This window comes from Eutrigla gurnardus (assembly GCF_963514095.1).
Source record: "Eutrigla gurnardus genome assembly, chromosome: 5".
In the NCBI taxonomy this organism is placed as follows: domain Eukaryota; kingdom Metazoa; phylum Chordata; class Actinopteri; order Perciformes; family Triglidae; genus Eutrigla; species Eutrigla gurnardus.
The window spans coordinates 8,107,312-8,128,515 of record NC_139919.1 but is presented as its reverse complement, the minus strand read 5'-3'; the positions used below and the strand labels follow the sequence as shown (position 1 = coordinate 8,128,515).

The 21,204-nt window shown below is 41.7% G+C and overlaps 1 protein-coding gene and 1 long non-coding RNA gene across 2 annotated transcripts; both read left to right on the top strand.

Moving 5' to 3' along the window:
• The first annotated feature begins 7,428 nt into the window (after nucleotides 1-7,428).
• On the top strand, nucleotides 7,429-9,293 carry LOC311013673. The gene is made up of 3 exons (XR_014597176.1): nucleotides 7,429-7,748; nucleotides 8,634-8,666; nucleotides 8,960-9,293. It is a non-coding gene; the product is annotated as an uncharacterized lncRNA (long non-coding RNA).
• A 9,323-nt stretch (nucleotides 9,294-18,616) lies between these two features.
• Nucleotides 18,617-20,039, top strand: LOC311013167 (fibroblast growth factor-binding protein 2-like). The gene is given in 3 exon segments (XM_084009126.1): nucleotides 18,617-19,195; nucleotides 19,199-19,629; nucleotides 19,811-20,039. Coding segments are annotated over 2 exon segments (651 nt in total). The 5' UTR covers nucleotides 18,617-18,967; the 3' UTR covers nucleotides 19,622-19,629; nucleotides 19,811-20,039.
• The last annotated feature ends 1,165 nt before the right edge of the window (nucleotides 20,040-21,204 follow it).

The following is a 21,204-nucleotide window of genomic DNA, read 5'->3' as shown; positions in this document are numbered from 1 at the left end:
ATGTTGTCGTATGTTGTCTTCAACCTTAAAGGGATAGTTGGGAAGACAAGAATCCTCATCTTTTCCATATGACTTACACTCAAAGCCATTCAAAGTCCATTAATGGCCTGAGGAGAGAGGAGACGTGAGGATTAACTGAGCTGTTCTTCTTCTCATGCACCTTCCCACTTCTTTGGCTGACCAGCTTTGCCGTCTTGGTGCCACTGGTGGGGTTGAGTCCAATGAAACATCTGAAATCACAAAATCACATGAAAAGAAAGTTGTGCTCACAGCTGCTCCACAAGAAAGAGCAGAATAACAGGTTGTGCAAGACAAGCTAATCATTTGCCCATCCATAGTTTCCCTCTCATGGGCACACTGTTTGCAGTGATACATTTCTGGGCTAAGAAGAGCAAAAAGGGAAGAAAAAAGAAGAAAAGTTATTAAGCTTGTGTGTTCAAAACAAAAAAAATAAGTAGCCTATAGTTTTACCTAACCACATTGGTGCGACACGTTGGGACACGTTTTTCGTCAGGGCTTTCTGCCGGTGCAGCAAGGTTATCAAAAGTAGTTTACTTGAGCTAACTAAGCTGATAAATTAGCATAGAGCTCATGCTTAATCCCAAATCTGTCAAATGCCACAGAAAATGATTACACAGTCAGACACAATCACATAAACGACGAAATGATTGACCTGAAAATCATCTTCAGCGGTGGTGCTTTCCTCTGCAACGTTAGCTAAATGATGCAAATGTGTCAACGTTAATGGAGGTTTTCCACTTTATTTGTCTTCATCAGTCATTAATAATGTAAATTAACTTATCTAACAACATCTAGATAACATCTATCTTCACAATTTACACCGTTCTCATGATAAATTCGCCACCATGTTTCACAAACCTCAAACATGAACGTTAAGGTTATGTTAAGTTACACTGAAGTTTATTTAACTTAACATTCATTCACAGAAGAGCTGGAAAAGTTCAAATACAGCTGAAATTAAAACTCTTTTCTTTATGAGTCATACGTTATGATTTACGTTTTGTAGGGGTGTGAATCTTTGGCTTCACAGCGATTCGATTAACGATACAGTAGTTGGCGATTCGATTAGAGGACGATTTTTCTTTTTTGTAACGATTCGATTCGATTCTGTAAACCACGATTCGATTCAGTAACTTGTAACCAAAATTCTATATCCATTAAATAAACATGCAATAATGCGAGTGAGACTATTTGTATTCTTCTGAAAGGTGAAAAAAATAACACATTTATTCTATAAAAAAGTAAACCTGCATAATATTTTATGCTGAATACAAAAATGTAATTAAAATATGCTCGGTTATTTTTAACATTTTCAGTAGACTACATGCTGGCAGGGGAGAGAGTGTCTTAAACGTATTAAAACATTAATCATAAGTAAGAATCACGATTAATCAGATTAAATGCATTAATATCGATCATTGGTGAAGCCAAAACGATTCATTCTATTTATTTATTGTAGCAGATCGATTTAGTAGAATCTATAGGACTGACAATCGATTCATCGATTAATCGAATGAATTGTTACACCTCTAACGTTTTGATTTATAAGTTATCTGTTAAATTGAGCATTATGTTAGCGGAGAGTAGCCGGCAGTCACTGAACTATGAGTGTGTATTTTAGGAGCAACGACCTTCAAAGCAGTGGATAACGGCACATCGGACTATGGGCTTTCGGTCCATTAGGTCCTAATGGATGTGCTGTCCATAGCTAAAGCTAGCTAGCATAACATGTATTAGTTACAACTAACGTTACAATACAATAACCAATACATGTTACGCTAGCTAGCTTTAGCTGAATTATTTATATATATATATATATATATATGAATTAGTGCTGTCAATCAATCGAAAAAAATAACGAATTAATCGCATAATTTGCCATAATCGCTCATTGTTCTTCTTAAGAATAAAGTATGTTATAATGGATATTTAAATGTTAAATGATGGAATTTATGTAGAATCAACACAAAGGAAGTATTTAAATTCAAATACTATTGTTAAATAGCAGCTTTTTTTAACCTTAAGCACAGATTCTCATGTGAACTAGAGATTTCCAAAGAAACCATCAAGGCCATCAAAATTAACTGTCAGCTTGAAAAAGGCAAATATTTCTTATATGTACTAACAGAACATAAGCGATTGCCCCCCCCCCCCTATGTATTTATATATATATGTATATTTACTATATCATTCAGCAGCATGGTTGCTCAATGTTCAGCACTGTATATACTATATATACAGTATATACTATATATATACAAGCAACCTCACATTTCAACAACACATAAACCACACCACCAGGACTGCCTTTTTTCACCTTAAGAACATTGCTCGTCTCCGCCCATCAATCACCTTCTCTGCTGCCAAAACTTTGATTCATGCATTCATCACATCTAGAATAAACTACTGCAATAGCATCCTCTATTCGCTCCTCCGGCACAAACCTCCTCTCCCCACCTGTCAGGACCAAGCACCGTACCTGGGGCGACAGAGCCTTTTCAATTGCTGCCCCCTCCCTCTGGAACTCACTTCCCGCACACATCCGAGCCTGCACTGACCAGCCCACCTTCAAATCACTCATCAAAACCCACCTCTTCAGAATTGCCTTCAACCTCCAATAATCCACTATTTCATTTTATCTGTTTTGCTTCACAAATTTGTTTTTAAATGTGCCTGCTTTTTAACCGTTTTATAACTTCACATTACATCTTTTTAACCGTTTTATAACTTCACATTACATCTTTTTAACCATTTCATAACTTCACATTACATCTTTTTAACCCTTTTATAACTTCACATTACATCTTTTTAAGCATTTCATAACTTCACATTACATCTTTTTAACCGTTTAATAACTTCACAGTACATCTTTTTAACGTAACTTATTTCTTAAAAATAGCCTGCTTGTTTTAAACTGGACTTTTTATAAATGTATAGATTTTTTTATTGTATATGTAAAGTGTATTTGAGAACTTTTGAAAAGCGCTATACACGTAAAATGTATTATTATTATTATTATTATCATCATTATTATTATTATTATTAAGTCCTCATTAACATATATTGACAAAAGTAAGCACAATTTGCATATTAACGAGTCGTGTGTGTAGAACCCTTTGTTTTTTAAGTTACAATTATTTACACATAATGTGAATGAAACTAAAATTAAGGTTTTTCTTATTTCAATTTGTCAATTTGTGCAACTATTTAATGATTAATGAGCATAAATGACACTTAAGTTTTGTTTTTATAGTAATATATACACTGCTCAAAAAAACAAATGGAACACTTAAACAACACAATGTAACTCCAAGTCAATCACACTTCTGTGAAATCAAACTGTCCACTAAAGAAGTTTCACATGCTGTTGTGCAAATGGAATAGACAACAGGTGGAAATTATAGGCAATTAGCAAGACACCCCCAATAAAGGAGTGGTTCTGCAGGTGGTGACCATAGACCACTTCTCAGTTCCTATGCTTTCTGGCTGATGTTTTGGTCACTTTTGTATGCTGGCGATGCTTTCACTCTAGTGGTAGCATGAGACGGAGTCTACAACCCACACAAGTGGCTCAGGTAGTGCAGCTCATCCAGGATGGCACATCAATGCGAGCTGTGGCAAGAAGGTTTGCTGTGTCTGTCAGCGTAGTGTCCAGAGCATGGAGGCGCTACCAGGAGACAGGCCAGTACATCAGGAGACGTAGAGGAGGCCGTAGGAGGGCAACAACCCAGCAGCAGGACCGCTACCTCCCCCTTTGTGCACAGAGGAACAGGAGGAACACTGCCAGAGCCCTGCAAAATGACCTCCAGCAGGCCACAAATGTGCATGTGTCTGCTCAAACGGTCAGAAACAGACTCCATGAGGGTGGTATGAAGGCCCGACGTCCACAGGTGGGGGTTGTGCTTACAGCCCAACACTGTGCAGGACGTTTGGCATTTGCCAGAGAACACCAAGATTGGCAAATTCGCCACTGGCGCCCTGTGCTCTTCACAGATGAAAGCAGGTTCACACTGAGCACATGTGACAGACGTGACAGAGTCTGGAGACGCCATGGAGAACGTTCTGCTGCCTGCAACATCCTCCAGCAGGACCGGTTTGGCAGTGGGTCAGTAATGGTGTGGGGTGGCATTTCTTTAGGGGGGGCTGCACATCCCTCCATGTGCTCACCAGAGGTAGCCTGACTGCCATTAGATGAGATCCTCAGACCCATTGTGAGACCATATGCTGGTGCGGTTGGCCCTGGGTTCCTCCTAATGCAAGACAATGCTAGACCTCATGTGTCAGCAGTTCCTGCCAGATGAAGGCATTGATGTTATGGACTGGCCCGCCCGTTCCCCAGACCTGAATCCTATTGAACACATCTGGGACATCATGTCTCGCTCCATCCACCAACGCCACATTGCACCACAGACTGTCCAGGAGTTGGTGGATGCTTTAGTCCAGGTCTGGGAGGAGATCCCTCAGGAGACCATCCGTCGTCTCATCAGGAGCATGCCAAGGCGTTGTAGGGAGGTCATACAGGCACGTGGAGGCCACACACACTACTGAGGATCATTTTGACTTGTTTTAAGGATATACATCAAAGTTGGATCAGCCTGAAGTGTGTTTTTCCACTTTAATTTTGAGTATGACTCCAAATCCAGACCTCCATAGGTTAATAAATTTGATTTCCATAGATCATTTTTGTGTGCTTTTGTTGTCAGCACATTCAACTATGTAAATAAAGTATTTAATAATATTTAATTCATTCAGATCTAGGATGTGTATTTTAGTGTTCCCTTTATTTTTTTGAGCCGTGTATATTTATTTATATATACGCGCAAACACCATTCTATATCCATCCTTGTGAACCTCAGCGCTCACAGGGAGAGGAATGAAGGACGACACAGCTTGGTTTGAGGTTCCGAGCGTTTATTTTCGCTCTCACAAAACATGGCTCAACGTAGCAAAAACAGAAGACAAGATGAACAGCCGTTGTTGTGCCAGTGTAGGTATCCCCGACAGAAATTGTTTCCCCTGGCTGCGGAAGCGCGCATTCATTCAGGTGGAGCAACAGCGTTATGATTTTATTCTTTTGTACGTCATAACGTCGTATATAGTACTGAACGGCAAAACGAAGGTAATCATTTCCTCATGTGATTTGACATATAACACGCTGTAATTCAAGTCCTGGTATGGAATTTGTCGAACTAAATATACGTCAATATCCAAAATCAAGACCACTGTGATTGTTTTCTGGCTTCAATTACGTCTATTTAAGCTACTTCACTCGAAATGTACTATAGTAGACAGATGAAGTCTGAGCATCAAATGATTTATTTTGTGTGTTCTTTAGATACTACTCTATAACCTCTGGGATTATGAGCAAGTTTCTTATCTTATACACAAAGTTATGGGGGGGAAACAGATTATTTCAGACGTTTACCTGTCTGCCAGAATTTGTATCTCCCCCTCAAAATAGACAGAGGAAGTAGCTCCCGCAGCCAGGGGAAACAATTTCTGTCGGCGATACCTACACTGGCACAACACCGGCACAACACCGGCGCTGCCTTTGAGGGAGTTGATTCATTGCACGGGCACACACACGCACACACAAACATATGCATGCACACACACACAAACACACACACACACTAGGGAGGTCAGCGAATTGAACAATAACAAGAAAGCCAATAAGTAATGTGAAGATGTCCAATATGGCTGTGAATTTGAGTTCATAATTACTTTTCATACATTTAAATAGGTTTGTCAAGGATTTTCCCTGCCTCTGATTGGCTCAGACCGTGGTATTTCTTCTTCGCTGTATGTTGGTGGTGAAAAACCACACATAGATTTACCAGCTAAATGTTAGGCGCACCAGTGAGACGAAGTTAAATTTTAGTCGCACTCTGGAGACCTGAATGTCTAGATTAACATAGGAAATGGGTGCTTTTCACCGGAGTCTGCCATGTTTCTACAGTAGCCAGTAATGGAAAAACCAAACACTGGTGTGCGAGGGCCTTTTTTCATGTTTTTGAAGCTTGAAAACCAACGTAGGTTCTCTGACAAGCTTGGAAAGGGAGGTTGAGCGGAGGAGTTTTCAGTTGGATGCAATCTGCAACCTCACTCTAAGATACCACTAAATCCTAAACACTGGTCCTTTAACACACAAAAAATTACATTGTTGTGGTTTGCTATTACAAATTCTTTACTCAGTCAGTCTCGTGTTAATATTTTTGCTACCATTACTTCTCTCTGTCTTATTACTGCATGTTCTGCTGTGTGGTGTTTGGGGAATCTACTATATTACTAACCTCCTGCATGCTGTGTGTGCACACTGTGATGTCCACTAAATGAAAAATCGCCCTGTTTCCTTTCATTTATAGTCAGCCAAAGTCCGATGAATGTACACCTGATCATTTTGTACAGAGAGAGGCAAGCATGTAAAGCTTTGGTGTGATGCTGCAAATGCTTCTCCTTTCATTTTCTGATTCATCTAATATCATCTCACTGCATGTTATGTCATTTTAAGTTGCAACTGGGCGAGGATGCATTTGGACATACAACCTACTGTAACAGAAGCCAAAGGAAGAGAGCAAAACAGTTAGACCAGACATTTGCTTCCACACTCATCAGTGTTAAAGTAGCCAAACTTGTCTTTTACTTGCGTTTCATTCCAAAAGCAGCTTTCCAGGTTTGAGCAAATGCTGGCAAGTAAAACATTATTGACTAATTAACTTCTATATTTTCTTTAAATTGATAGAAGATGTTGGAATGAAAAGTACAACATCACTGTTGCAAAATCCAACATGCTTTTAAAGGGGCAATGACAAATCTATGACCAATACTGACCTTTATCAATGTACAGTAGACACTGGGACACTGACACTTCACCCTCCAGTCTCTCTTTAAATCACGTTAACCTGTACAGGAAACAGATAAGTTTAAATTGTGAGGGCCAGAAATCTTTGAACCTTGTGAATTAATCCTGACATCATTCATATTGATAAAGAAACCCATGAACCCCGGACTAATATGAACATTATCTTGTGCTGCACGGTGGTGTAGTGGGTAGCACTCTGGCCTCACAGCAAGAGGGTCCCGGGTTCCTTCTGTGTGGAGTTTGCATGTTCTCCCTGTGTAAGCGTGGGTTCCCTCCGGGTTCTCCGGCTTCCTCCCACAGTTCAAAGACATGCAGGATGGGGATAGGTTCATTGGTGACTCTAAATTGCCTGTAGGTGTGAATGTGAGAGTGAATGGTTGTTTGTCTCTACATGTCGGCCCTGTGATAGACTGGCGTCCTGTCCAGGGTGTACCCTGCCTTCGCCCAATGACAGCTGGGATAGGCTCCAGCCCCCCGTGACCCTGAATACAGGATAAGCGGTAGAAAATGGATGGATGGATGGATGGATGGATGGATGGATCTTGTGCTTTCAGACAGGAAACGTATTGCCTCTTTAAGTGACCATACAGTTTATTCATCTTGAGAGATTACTGATGAAGCTGTTTTGCTCTCTACCTTGTGAACCACTCGTCGTACTCTTTACAAAGTAAAAGAGGAACAGGCGATGGTTTTGCAAAATGGTGATGCTTGAATTGTGCTGTTAATCTTTATCCCTGTGTGTGTATGTTCCTGTGCTGGTAGCATCCCTACCTATGACACTATGAACAGCTTTCCGCGGGCCTCAGCTCCTCCGAGGCACATCGACTGGTGACAGAGAGCCGGCTCTTGTTCTGGCTCCTGAAAGGTACTGGAAACCTTTTCGTCAGACCTCTACGTCTCTCACACCTTTTCATTTAATTTCTTCCTGCCAATTTTTCTGCTAGTCTTCCTTTTTTTACAGAGCGGTCATCTTGTCCTGCTGTTCGTCTGCCATCACCAAACCATCCATCTCTGTCCTCTGTTTTTAATCTTATTTCTTCCACTAACTGAACCTTTTAACACTTATTTACAGCTTGGTTTAGTGCTTTTCTGCTCACAGTGACTTTGCAGGAAAACCATCATAGTGAGAATTGCTAATTTTGGAATCATTAACGAACCATAAATGTCTGCACGGTAGTTATGTCTGATCGCTTGTGACTGTGTACTCAGCTTACTGTAGGGGAGAGTAGCTGAATGTGCTAATGTGATACTCCCCCCCACCCCCCCCTTGTTTGATGCTTATCGAGAACAACATAATTTGCATCAAAAACTGCCTCATTTACAAAACCGTCTTTGTTATTATTATTATTATTATTATTACATTATTTGTATTTATTACAAACAGTCAGTATTTAAGGACATTCATACAAACAAAGATTTTATTAATGAACTGAATGTCAAATAACATGATGTAAGAGTTTAAGAATATAGCTTTTAATGTCTGCGGTATTATTCCCAGAGGACAGCAAGATGTATAGGACTACTAACAATAGTTACATTTTCCCAGTTGCAAAGAGCCCCATGCAGTGTCTGAAAAGCCTCCATGGAGCTTCACGTTTGACGTAACTGACTGCACTCTTGTCTGTTATTTCACAACCCAGCCAGAGCTTCATTAATCTCCTGAGCCATTCGAAAGGATAGAAAAAAAGCAATATATGAAATCTTCACTAAAACTAAAAAAAAAAATTCTCTCCAACGTTTGTCTTTGCAGTGCCCTCGAAAACTGGAACTAAAATACAGCAGAGTAAGTAAGTTTGCCTTCTTACATTTTAGATTAAAACCATTTAGTTTAATTTGTTGCAATTAATCCAATTGCAAGATGAGTTTCCCAGATTAATATTTAGGAATACAATTGTTCAGAACCATTTTTGTTAAAGGCAGAATGAACAGGATTTTCATACAAAACAATGTCCAGTAAATACAAAATACAATACATAATAAATACAAAATGAATTCCTTTGTACAAAAGTGGAGCCATGTCCATGCATTCACTATATCTTAGGTTTACTAATCATAACCTTTCCGTCTATTTTAAAGCTGTTGTTTCGTGAGCCCTCGGACCAGAAGCAGTTCAATAAAGCTGGTTTCTTCTCACGGAAGAACAACACACAAAGCCCTTTGGGTTTTTTTCATCTGTAGCGATCAACTCAACCTCCTCAAAACGGGCGGATCACAGCCCGACATTACAGCTACTTACTCCCCATCCAAAAAACTCTGCCTGTAGGATATCAAGCTCTCCTCCTTCAGCATCAATCTGAGCCAGGCTTGTCCTGCATTTTTTCAAAGGACTGCTGTGTCTGCGTTTACATTTATTCAGACACAAAACCAAGCTGAAAAAATACATTCAGTAAGAGGATGTGATTATAATTGTGATGCCTGTTCATATTAATGTTTGTTTGTGTTTAAGAAGACAGTGGCTGAAAGGTCACCTAGAGGCCATGGTAAGAGGAAACTTTTTCTTCTGCACTTAGAATGGATACATTAAACACATGCTAATAATAAAGTTAGAGTCTGTCAATGCATCTGCAAGGAAACGAGCAAGTTAACATGAAATCCAATGTGAAAATTGCAATTCTTATTTTACAGAATTTGCCTCCACACTGAATAGGACCGTTTGGTTGGGAATGGCAAATGCTTTTTAACTGCAGTATGTGTGATTTGGTGGGTCTGTATGTGTTGCTTCACAGCCGAGAACAGGATGTTTCAAACAAGTAGTAAAAATACAGAAACAGGTTGGTCCCAGTTGGATGTTTGTGATTTATATGAAGAAATTCAGCATGATCTTTTTAAAAACATGTTTACAATATTACAAGACACCCAGATGTCTTTGCTGGTTTTGGGGTGAATTGCAAATGACTGGTTGCCTTTCAGTAGTATGTTTTCAGATTTTTTTTGACAGATATTTTCATTCTTTAAAAAAAATAGGGAAAATCCACTCACGGATCCACTGTTAAAAATCACCAATCTGAGATGTTGTACAATGTACTCTACCTTTTACCCGAATATTTGAGCATTTTCCCCTAAATTGTGTCAACAATTTTTGTGCCAGATCCTCATTTCTAAATGTCCCAGAATGTGTTTAAACAATACTGAAATTATTATGAAAAAGTTGAGCTGAACTCTAAGCAAAATATGGCTTAATCCTGCATTATGGTCTACGAAGGCTGATGTCCATATGTCTGATTCTTTTTAGTGATTGATGAAAACCTGACTATGTTTCAAACCAGTGGTTCCCAATTTTTACTCTTTAAAATTAAGCAATTTACAGTTGCAGCCCCCCCCTCACAAGTTATATGTGTCAATGAGTGGTAAGAAATTTACCAAAGAGTGATTTCCCCTCCATAGATTAATTTATACGATTGGCTATTGACACCTGACACCTTAAAAGTCAGATAAAAACAATATGTTATTTATATTGTTACAGCCGCCACTGGCTACCGTTAAGGGGATTGATTGTGGTTAGTGTGTGTTGTGTTTTGATTCTGCCCCCTGTGTTTTCCCAGTCAAGCATTGGTCCTCCTGGAGCCGACACCGACGCTTACTGCCTGCATGCTGTTCGAGAACCCACCAATCGGGAGCCATCAATTGTCTGCAGCATGTTAAATAGCCTGTGTCCACAGTCAGGGGGGCGGCTGTGAACCTGAGTCAGTTCAAGTCGCCGGAGGTTGCACTAAGTTGGGTCTAGAGAGAGAGAGTAGTAGTGGTCGGGTTTGTTAGTACTGCCTGGATATTGCCTGTCCTTAGTTTTTTCTCATTCATTTGATGTTGCAAGCTGCTGGGTGCAGACCTCTTTTTGTTCTTAGTTGTATATTTTTGCCAGTTGTTCATGTCTCCCTATTTTGTGTATGGGTCGTTTGTCGGCACCTATGTAGCCTTTGTGTTATTGTATTTGCTTGCGCTCAGCCTGTTTTTATGGTGAACGTTGACCAGAACTCCTTCAGTGTCACATTCCATCTCTTTTCTTATCATTGCTACCATCACCAGCCCGCTGCATCAGTTGACCCAAAAAGGCCAGGTGTTCCGGTGGGGCGAGGACTGCACTGCCGCCTTCACGCAGCTCCGGTCCGCCCTTACGACAGCCCTTGTTCTGGCTTATCCCGACCCCAAACTACCGTTCATCCTAGACACCGATGCCAGCAATGTGGGGGTCAGTGCACTGTTGTCCCAGGAGGGGGAGCATGAGGAACAGGTAGTGGCCTACTACAGTTGTTCTTTGAGCCGGCCGGTGAGGAACTATTGTGTCACCCGCAGAGAACTGCTGGCCATCATCCTCGGGCTCCACCTCTTCCGTCCCTACCTCTACGGGCAGAGGTTCCTGCTGCGGACCGACCACGCATCCCTCACCTGGATGTTGCACTTTAAAGAGCCTGAGGGTCAGCTGGCCAGGTGGCTGCAGATACTGCAGGACTACGACTTTGAGGTACAACATCGCCCAGGCCGGCTCCACAGCAACGCTGACGCCCTGTCCCGTCGGCCCTGTGAGATGGGGGACTGCAGGCACTGCCAACGCGTTGAGGAGAGGGAGGCGTCGACCCCTAGAGTGGCAGTCCTGCACGCTGACCCCCCAGACGATGGCAGCAGTGACCACGAGGCTCTCGACCCCCAGCAACTCCAGGAAGATCAGCGGCAAGACCTTATCCTCTCCCGGGTTCGGAGTTGGCTGGAGCAGGGACAACGACCAGCATGGACGGCCGTATCCCCATTGGACATGGAGACTAAAGCCCTTTATTCCCAGTGATCCAGCCTGGTCCTCCAGGGAGACCTCATCTATCGTCGCTGGCAGGCTCCCATGGGGCATCGTCACATCCACCAGCTCCTTATTCCTCGTCGACGGCGCTCACACATCCTCCAACTGGTCCATGGTGCAGTGGGCTCTGGGCACTTCGGGGTTACGAAGACATTACATCGTCTCCGGTCCCGGTTCTACTGGCCGGGTTGTCGCCAGGACGTAGAGCTGGACGTCCATCGATGCGACTCCTGCACCGCCCAGAAAGGGCCGACCCGACGCTCTCATGCCCCTCTGCAGCAGTACCAGGTGGGGGCTCCCATGGAGCGGGTGGGCGTCGACATCCTCGGTCCATTTCCAGTCACTGACAGTCGGAACCGGTATGTCCTAGTGGCAATGGACTACTTCACCAAGTGGCCAGAGGCGTACGCGGTTCCTGATCAGACCGCCACTACCACTGCTGAGTACCTGACCAACGAGATGTTCTGCCGGTTCGGGGTGCCAGAGGAGCTGCACAGCGACCAAGGCCGGAACTTTGAGTCCCGGGTTTTTGGGGAGGTCTGCCGGCGATTGGGGGTAAAGAAGACTCGCACCACTCCACTACACCTGCAGAGTGACAGTTTGGTGGAACAGTTCAACCGGACTATGGCGACTCAACTCGTGATCCTGACCAGCCAGCGGCAGCGGCGACTGGGACCTGCACCTCCCTATAGTTCTGTGGGCTTACCGGATGGCAGTCCAAGAGTCCACCAAGTGCACCCCGGCAGCTCTTATGTTTAGGCGCGAGCTGCACACTCCTGTGGAGCTGGTCTTCGGTCCTCCTCCTGAGCCTGAGGTGGAGGGCGAACCAGGGTTGGACTACTTCTACCACCTCCGCGAACGGCTGCGGGAGATCCACGAACTGACAAGCAAGCCCCTGGCCGATGCTGGGGCCCGTCAGAAGCGGGCCTATGACTCTCGTTGCCGAGGGTCGGACTTTGCTGCAGGAGACCGGGTGTGGGTGTTTAGCCCGGAGCGAAGGAAAGGGTTGTCCCCTAAACTCATGTGCCAGTGGGTGGGGCCATGCGTGGTATTGGAGGCCGACCCGGAGGTCCAGCCTCAGACCCCGTTACGTTCTTCTGACCCGACAGACGCACCTTCTCAGCAGGCTCGCCGGCCATCCCGGTTGCCTCAACACCTGCGGGACTGCTGGATTCTTAGGTTGCTGGGGGCAGCTAACCAGCTAGGGGGGGCTGCGTAGCGCCGGGGAGCCGGTACACTTGAGAAGGACTCCATTGCCCATTACGCCTTGCAGCCGGAGGCGGATATAGTTGGGGGCAGGTGTTATGTTTCCGGGGCCATGTTCTAACGTGTATGCACTGTTAGTGGTAGCACAGGTTGCTAATAAAGCTGTTCTAAAAGTGAGTTGTTTCTTCACAAAAAAAAAAATCTCCGTTGTTTCTTCACACGAGCCGAGCTCGCCACAATATGAAGTAGAAGCATAACTTCTTAATATATCTCACACTGACAACAGAACCAGGCTTATAGATTATTCCCTAGCTCACAACACAAGCCATCATGTTTCATTTACTTACATAATCGTTCTTGCTTTCATAGTGATATGTTTAAACGTGGAGAAATACATTCTCAAGCCAAATTGTTTATTTTTTACTGTAGGTCTCAGGTCTTCAGTGGTCTGTCAATGATGTGCTTATTTTGTTTCTGTTTTTTAAACCCCCACAGTAGTTACGGATACATAAAAAACATATATATTAATATATATATATATATATGAAAGGAGTGAATGTATTCAAGAAATATTTTTTATTTTTGATGATGTGGGCTGATAAATATGCTGAAATCTTATCACTAGCAATGGGCAAGCCAATCGAGTTATCCCACTCCCCTCGCCTCCATGTTTACAGGTTAGATGTAGACAATCCATTCATGGAACAATTCAAAAAGTAGAAAACCAAGACAATGCTTGATGCTTTACACAGTGATGGTGTTGTTGGTGCAATGTGAAAAAATAATGTCCATCTTAACATTGAACATTTAACAGCTGAATTTTAACTAATTGTCTTTGAATAAGTAACTGCTTTTCAGTACCAAATGTAACTTTATTGTACTAAAATATGATATGAAAACTGTCAACAAGTTGAAATAAATAAAAAGTGCATTTCAGTGTCGATTTTCTTTATTTGTGATTTTTTTTTTTTTTTCGGAAAAAGCTGACAGGATTTTGTGGAAATGTTGGTACTAGCTTCTTGATCCCCTACCATTAACATCAAAGTTGTGCCACTTGAACCATCAAAATCAACTAATTAGCCTGAAAACTACTGCCTACTACTACTGCTACTGTTTTAAACTTTCATTACCTTGACAAACAAATTTTAAGAATCAAAAGGAATCATAATTTTAGATAAAAGTTTTTTACTTGTTCCTTGTTAAGATGGACATTTTTTAATTATCTGTGCGCTCACTTCGACAGTACTTTCATTCTTGTCTGCAAGCATCTGGATGTGACTCATCCTAGGAGAAAAATGGTCTGATTTTACTTTAAGTGCTTAAAATAAATATTGTGTATCCGAACCTTCAGGACAGATACAACAGTAACTGGTTTGACATGCAATGCTCCAAAGTTGGGGACTGATGGAACCATAGGAACTTCCTATGTGGTGGTTGAAAGAGTGTGTATACATTGTGAATAAACTTTGAAATTCAATTTATTGTGACATTTTTCAGTTTTGTTAGGCTTTGCATTTTTGGTTAACATGATTTTAATTCCATTTGCTAGACAAGATACTGTAAAGCTACACATAATGATTATATGATAGTTGTTAATGCATTTTGTGACGCCAAAACCATGTAACACATTGTGGTGGAAGAAGTACTCAGATCTGCAGTTGACAGTGCAGAAACAATTTGGTAGAAGTAAATGTATTTAAAATGTTACTTCAGTAAAAGTACTAGCATCCAAATATACTTGAAGTACCAAAAGCAAAAGTGCTAATTTTGCAGGATGGTCCCATTTAGAATATTGTGTATTAATTTATTGTAGTAACTTAAGTTACTAAAAATAAAAAATACAATATCCCTAGTTAGCTAATAGTAGTGGATTGGAAGTATAAATTAGCAGGAAATGGAAAAGCTTAAGTAAAGTGCAAGTTCCTCCAAATTGTTATTAAGTACAATATTTGAGGAAATATAGTTAGTTACATTCCACCACTGGTAACAAGACATCTTGCTCATAGAGTATTTTAATTCTTTAACACAAGACTGCACATTCTTACGTTGTGATGATTCCACTGCTGGCAAGAGCCCACTGGTTGCGTTATTGGTCAGCTATTTTCAATGGGAGATGATTATCTACTTCCATAAGCTTTATTCTGAGGTTCTCAGGCATCAGACAGACAAAAAACACATGCAGTCTCTTTCCTACGTCTATATAGGCACGTATAAAAGTCAAATGAGAACAAAAAGAAAAACATAAAAAAACAGAAGCCGTGGTTCAGAAGAAAAATGTTTTTATTGTGTTTACTTGCACATCTAAGACTGTGTTTGAATGGTTATTTTCGAAATTTTGCACAAGCTGTACATTACTGTGTGTATAATCCATCTTTATCCTGAGTAAAGCTAAACACTAACACTTGCAGCAGGACCTACAATGCTATAATAGTATTCACTTTAAGGGGCTCTGGAGAGAAAAATTCACAAGTGAAAATGCATAATACTTTATAGTGTCATTAGGAAGATTCACTGTCACACATCACACTAAATTCTAGACGTTTTAATTCTAATAGCTTTGGTGTAAAGGCGGGCTCACACCGGACCGAAAATCGGCGTCTTTGAGAGAGTCGGCGTCCATGACATGAGTCTCCTTGGTGTGGTCGCTCGAATCGGCCCACGTTCATTTCAGCCGATTCAAATGTGTAATCCGCCATTCGAGTCGGTCATTCTTTTACCATTCTGATTGGTGGAGGCTACAGCTTGACTAGCGAATCAGTGAAGCCCGGAAGTGACACTGCAAAAACAGCCCTTCTAGAAAGAAGTAAAATATTCTCATATTCAATCAAATTATCTTGTATCAAGCAAAAAAAATCTGCCAATGGGGTAAGCTTTTTTTGCTTGACAAGCAATTCTTAAAATAAGCCCAAATTTCTTAGCTCCGAAAGACTAAAATGAGACTTTAAACTAGACAGAAAATCTTAAACTAATCCAAATTCTTCTAAAACAAGCAATGAAAAAAACACTAATTCAAGATTAAATTACTCAAAATTAGAATTTAAGTCTCTTTACTAATTTAAGAAATTACACCTTAATCTGGGATTGATAATGAGCATAAAAGTAGTTAAAATAAGACATAATTTCTTAAAACAGCATAACAAATATAAAAGTGATGTCTTAAATCAAGATACTTGACTTGAAACTTTCTCAGTTAATTATTTTTTTTTTTTTTATGGCTGGAGTGCCATGCACGCCTTTTTTATTTTTATTATGAGAGAGACAGTGTGGAAAGGGGAGATAGAGGGGGAAGACATGCACGAAGGAGATTGCCGGGCCGGGAGTCGAACCACTGATCTCCGCGTCGAGGCTGAGCCTCCGTATATGGGGCGGCTGCCTTATCCACTGCGCCACCGACCGTCCCAGTTAATTTTTTTTATTAACTTTGCAATACAATTGCTCAATTCAACATAAAAAAAAAAAAGGGCACTTCTGCATTCCAGATCCATCATAATCAAACAGATTGAAAAGCCAGTTTTGATTTGAACCTCACTATCAAAATAATAATACATCAGTTATTGTAGCAGCATAGCAACTAAACATCATGTTGCAGCTGGTTTGCAGCATAATATCCCATATGGTTTTCAATCTCACCAAGCAACTGTCCTGTAATGAAAATGAAAATATTAATAATAAAAACTTTTGTCCTTGTTTCATGGCATTCTTGAATTGAGATGTTGTGCAAATGGTCTTACTCTTAAAATAAGGCAAATAATCTTGGTGCCCCGCTGGGTTTGATCGTAAAACATTTTTATACTCTTTTTCTGGTTCATTCTAGCTCAAAATTAGCTGGAATATCTTATCAAGAAAAAGTAAGGCATACTTTCTTAAAATGAGATATTTTTTCTAATGCAAAACTTGCTTGACAAGATTAATATTCTTTTTGGACAAAAAATAAGACTTATTTTCTTGATACAAGGCTTTTTTTACTTTCTTGAAATTCCATTTTTGCAGTGTGGAATCGAAGAAGGTGGTCTAGAGAGGACCGGCTACTTCCGGTTTTCGTGTTTTTTGGCCCACAATACAGATTAGCGCCGCCTGTTGTTTTGGAGACATTACATCTCGCGCAAGCGCGGAACGTATGGCGTCGGCTGTAATTCTGTAGGTGTGAACCGCCCATGTCGTTGTTCGAGTCGGCCATATTAAGTAGCCTGACTTCATTTACCGACGCGAGTCGGGCAGTTCTTCCGGTGTGTACACACCTTAAGACTAAGAATTAAGAATGGAGCCAGGCCCAGAGGTGAGGGCACGTCAGCGAGCGTCTGGTGGCTTGGCTTGCCACAGAGCCCAGAAGGGCACAGCCCGAAGAAGCTACATGGCAACGGCTTCTCAGCCATCCTGTGGGCTCACCACCCAAAGGAGGAACCGCTATGGTCGGGTACGCTGCCATACGGGTGGCAGTGAAGGCCTGGGACCTCGACGGACCAGACCCGGGCAGCAGAGGCTGTCTCTGGGCACGTGGAACGTCACCTCTCTGTGGGGGAAGGAGCCAGAGCATGTGCGGGAGGTGGAGCGCTACCAGTTAGATCTGGTGGGGCTTACCTCTACGCACAGCCTTGGTTCTGGAACCGTACTCCTGGATAGGGGTTGGACTCCCTTCTTCTCTGGAGTTGACCAAGGTGTGAGGCGCCGGGCGGGTGTTAGGATATTCACAAATCCCTGGCTGAGTGCTGCTGTGTTGGAGTGGACGAGAGGGTCTCCTCCCTACGCCTTCGGGTTATGGGGGGGGACTCTGACTGTTGTTTGTGCATATGCCCCAAACAGCAGTTCAGAGTATTCTGCCTTCTTGGAGACCCTGAATGAAGTCGGGGACTCCATAGTTCTGTTGGGAGACTCCAACACGCACATGGGTAACGATAGAGATACCTGGAGCAGCGTGATTGGGAGGAACGGCCTCCCTGATCTAAATCCGAGTGGTCGTTTGTTATTGGACTTCTGTGCTAGTCATGGACTGTCCATAACGAACACCATGTTGGAACATAAGGATGCTCATAAGTGTACGTGGTACCCTAGGCCAAAGGTCGATGATCGATTTTGTGATTGTTTCGTCTGATATGAGGCCGCATGTTTTGGACACTCGGGTGAAGAGAGGGGCGGAGATGTCAATGTCATGCTTTGCGTTCTATTAAACTCCATTCATCTGTCATTCTCCAGGGATTAACATTTTACAAACAAAATATATGATCAACGTATAAAATATATTACTGTGCAATAGATTAAACTATTCAACAGTCGATAAACGCTCCGCCTCCACCAGCTGTGATAATATTAATGATATGATATGCTATACATACATGTACTGATCTGCTTTTAAAAAAAAACTGCTTTTATAGAAATTCATTATTTGTGTTTAGATGTACTGTAACCCTATGAACAGTACGTGAGTCAATGCAACTACACTTCCTTTCACTCCTCACATTACTCGCAATGACCCGTTTTTCTCCAGATGGGCCTGAAAATAAAGCCACTTTCCTTTAAACCATACTAACCCCCAGACAGACATTTATTCTTCTATCTTAATTGGCACAAATACTTACTCCACTAAACACTGAACTTGGATGTGTAAGTGACTTCTACCAACATTTCTTTGTGGTTTTGCAGTATGATTGTGTTTATATTTGGGAGGGAAATGATAGGCTATGCTGCGTGGTTGTGAGTTCCAACAGCCTTTAAAACAAGCAAGAACTTGAGGGATTCAGGAAGCTCATATATATGATTATATTCCCAGACAGATGATTGCATAAATTGCAAGGAATTGTTCAATAAGATGCAATTGGCTTAATTGAGTTATTCTTTATGTGTGACGGTTCACTCATTGCATAACATCTGGATAAACATGAGCATCGATGTAAACATCTCATGTGGCCCTTTGTCTGCTCCAGACAACTCTAACCGTAGTCACTGCTCTCCTCCCTCCCTACATTTCGTTTAGTCACATTTTTTTGGTAACATGAATACATTCTTTGTCTGCTCAGCCAATAAATAGCTGGAGGGACCATCAGCTTGAGCAGTCCCACTCTCCTCCTCTTGCAGTCAGCACAGCATCCTCTGACACCATGTGGACCCAGGATAGCGCTCTGCTGCTACTGCTTGCCTGCTGCCTTTGGTCAGCCGAGGCTCAGAACGAGAGGAGACAGAGCATCTGGGAAGATCCTATCACATTCAAGACCCAGGCCAAGGACCTGTGCACGATGAGAATCACCGGCCACGGGGAATATACCAGGCTGAGGCTGTCGTGCCAGAGCAGAGAGCTCTCCTACTGGTGTGAATACGTGGGCAAGCCTTAGACCTGCCGCTCCTACAATAAAACCCCCCGTCACTATTTCATCCAGATGACCTGGGGCCTCAGAAAACTCCACAATGCCTGCCAGGCACCAAAGCAGATCAAACCTCAAATGTGCAGGAGGGCAACTAATGAATCTCAAATGGTCTTCTCATCCGCTTCCTTTTCCCAGACAGAGCCAGAGGCTTTATCTAAGACCAGACCAGCAGCACAGCCTGCCAAACCTCAAACTCGTCCTGCACCCACAAGGCCTGAAACTACAAGGAAAATCAATCGAGCCCCACCACATGTAAAGACCACAAGAAGAGCCAGTCCACGGCCAGCGACAACTCCTGTAGAGAACGATGCCAAGAGGATGGCTCGGCAGTACTGCTGGAGGTCACTTCAAGGCATCTGCTCCAGCTTCATCGGTTTGTTTTGGAAATAACGAGGAAGGTGAGCGGCAGAACTGGGCCTCTTCATGAACACAACTTGTATTATGTAATTTAAGGACTAACCTAATATTACTGTACTGAATGACAAGTGTGTGTAAATCAAGTAAGCCTCCAGCATTTCCTCGTTTTCTGATGCACATCATTTACAACTGAATATGCATTCCTGCCTGTTATATTCACAGGTTTACAATTCGGATGATGATAACTCGTTAAACGTTTGATGTCTGATTAAAGCTGCCCTTGGAGGGAAATTCCAGACCAGCACAGCTCTGTTCATCGTCTAGAAGAACTGTAGCACTCTCTTCAGGGGAACGGATGCTACTGCTGTGACCATTCAAAGCATTGTAAATGTCACACCTTGGAAAAACACTACCCATATTAATTGTGGATTAAACAAACAAAATGGTTCACAGAGCACGCTATTAAACATGTATGAAAAGTACTACTTTTAACTGCTAAGAATGTTTCTGCAGCTGCACAACCACAATATATGGATGTGAGGAAAATGAGACAGACAACTTATTGGTGTCACTTTCATATTCATGATCATATTCATATTTATTTGTTTACGTGTAAAATTCTTTACATTTTTTGGACACACCAAATAGTTGTTTTTTTTTGGGGGGGGGGGGTGATTTCTGTATTGAAGCATTTGTCAGAAAAATAAACATCCTCAGTTCTTCCGTATTACAAAACTTGATTTCATTGTCGATGAAAAACGACACAAATCATGCAGCAAAAAATAGGATTGAGTTTAGTGAAATCTGATAGCAAAAGAGCAGCAATACTGTAAACGACTGCTATACAATATTATTATGTGATGTCTTATAATAATCAGCATCGAAGTGATCATAAATTAGTGTAATTACCTGCTATATCGCACCATTGGGTGTCACTGTTGCTTAATTTACACAGAATATCAAGTTCAATCAGTGATTTTCTCCTACATGGATATCAGGCTTGTTTCAAGATATTTTCAGTCATTTTATCTTTGGTACTCTGTAACAGATGGTGCAGTGAAGGTTTTAAAGGATTAAGAGTTTACATTTATGTTTGAAAAGTGATGTTATCATAAGCAGTAGCTGTTGGGACTTCTTGGGCACACATAATCAAAACAAAACCAAAACAGATTATTTTTAGTCCCAATAATGTTTACAAGTTTATACGAGTCAATATAAGTTTTTAATATTTTCCTTTTACTTAATTCAAATTCATTCTGACTCAGATCTAAGACAAAGAGGAATTAACGTCAAAGTGCATGAAACAGTTAAGAAGATGTGTGTGTTCGCCCTTTTTAAGTGACATTTTCTCATTGTGCAGGCTTTTGAGCAGATTTTGATGGCATTTTCCAGGATAATTTCATTAATTGATTAAAATGTGACATTAAAAAATTACAAGCTTCAATATTGTTCGGAGGTTAGAACAGGGCTTGAAGCAGGAAAAAATCCTGTGCCTGAAAAATGTTTATGCTTTGGGGAGTGTGCCCACCCCCGGTGTTGAAGGATATCATTGTTTTTATTGCTTTTACTGTAAACTCACTTAGGTTTAAACTCACAATTATTCCCTCAATATTTGA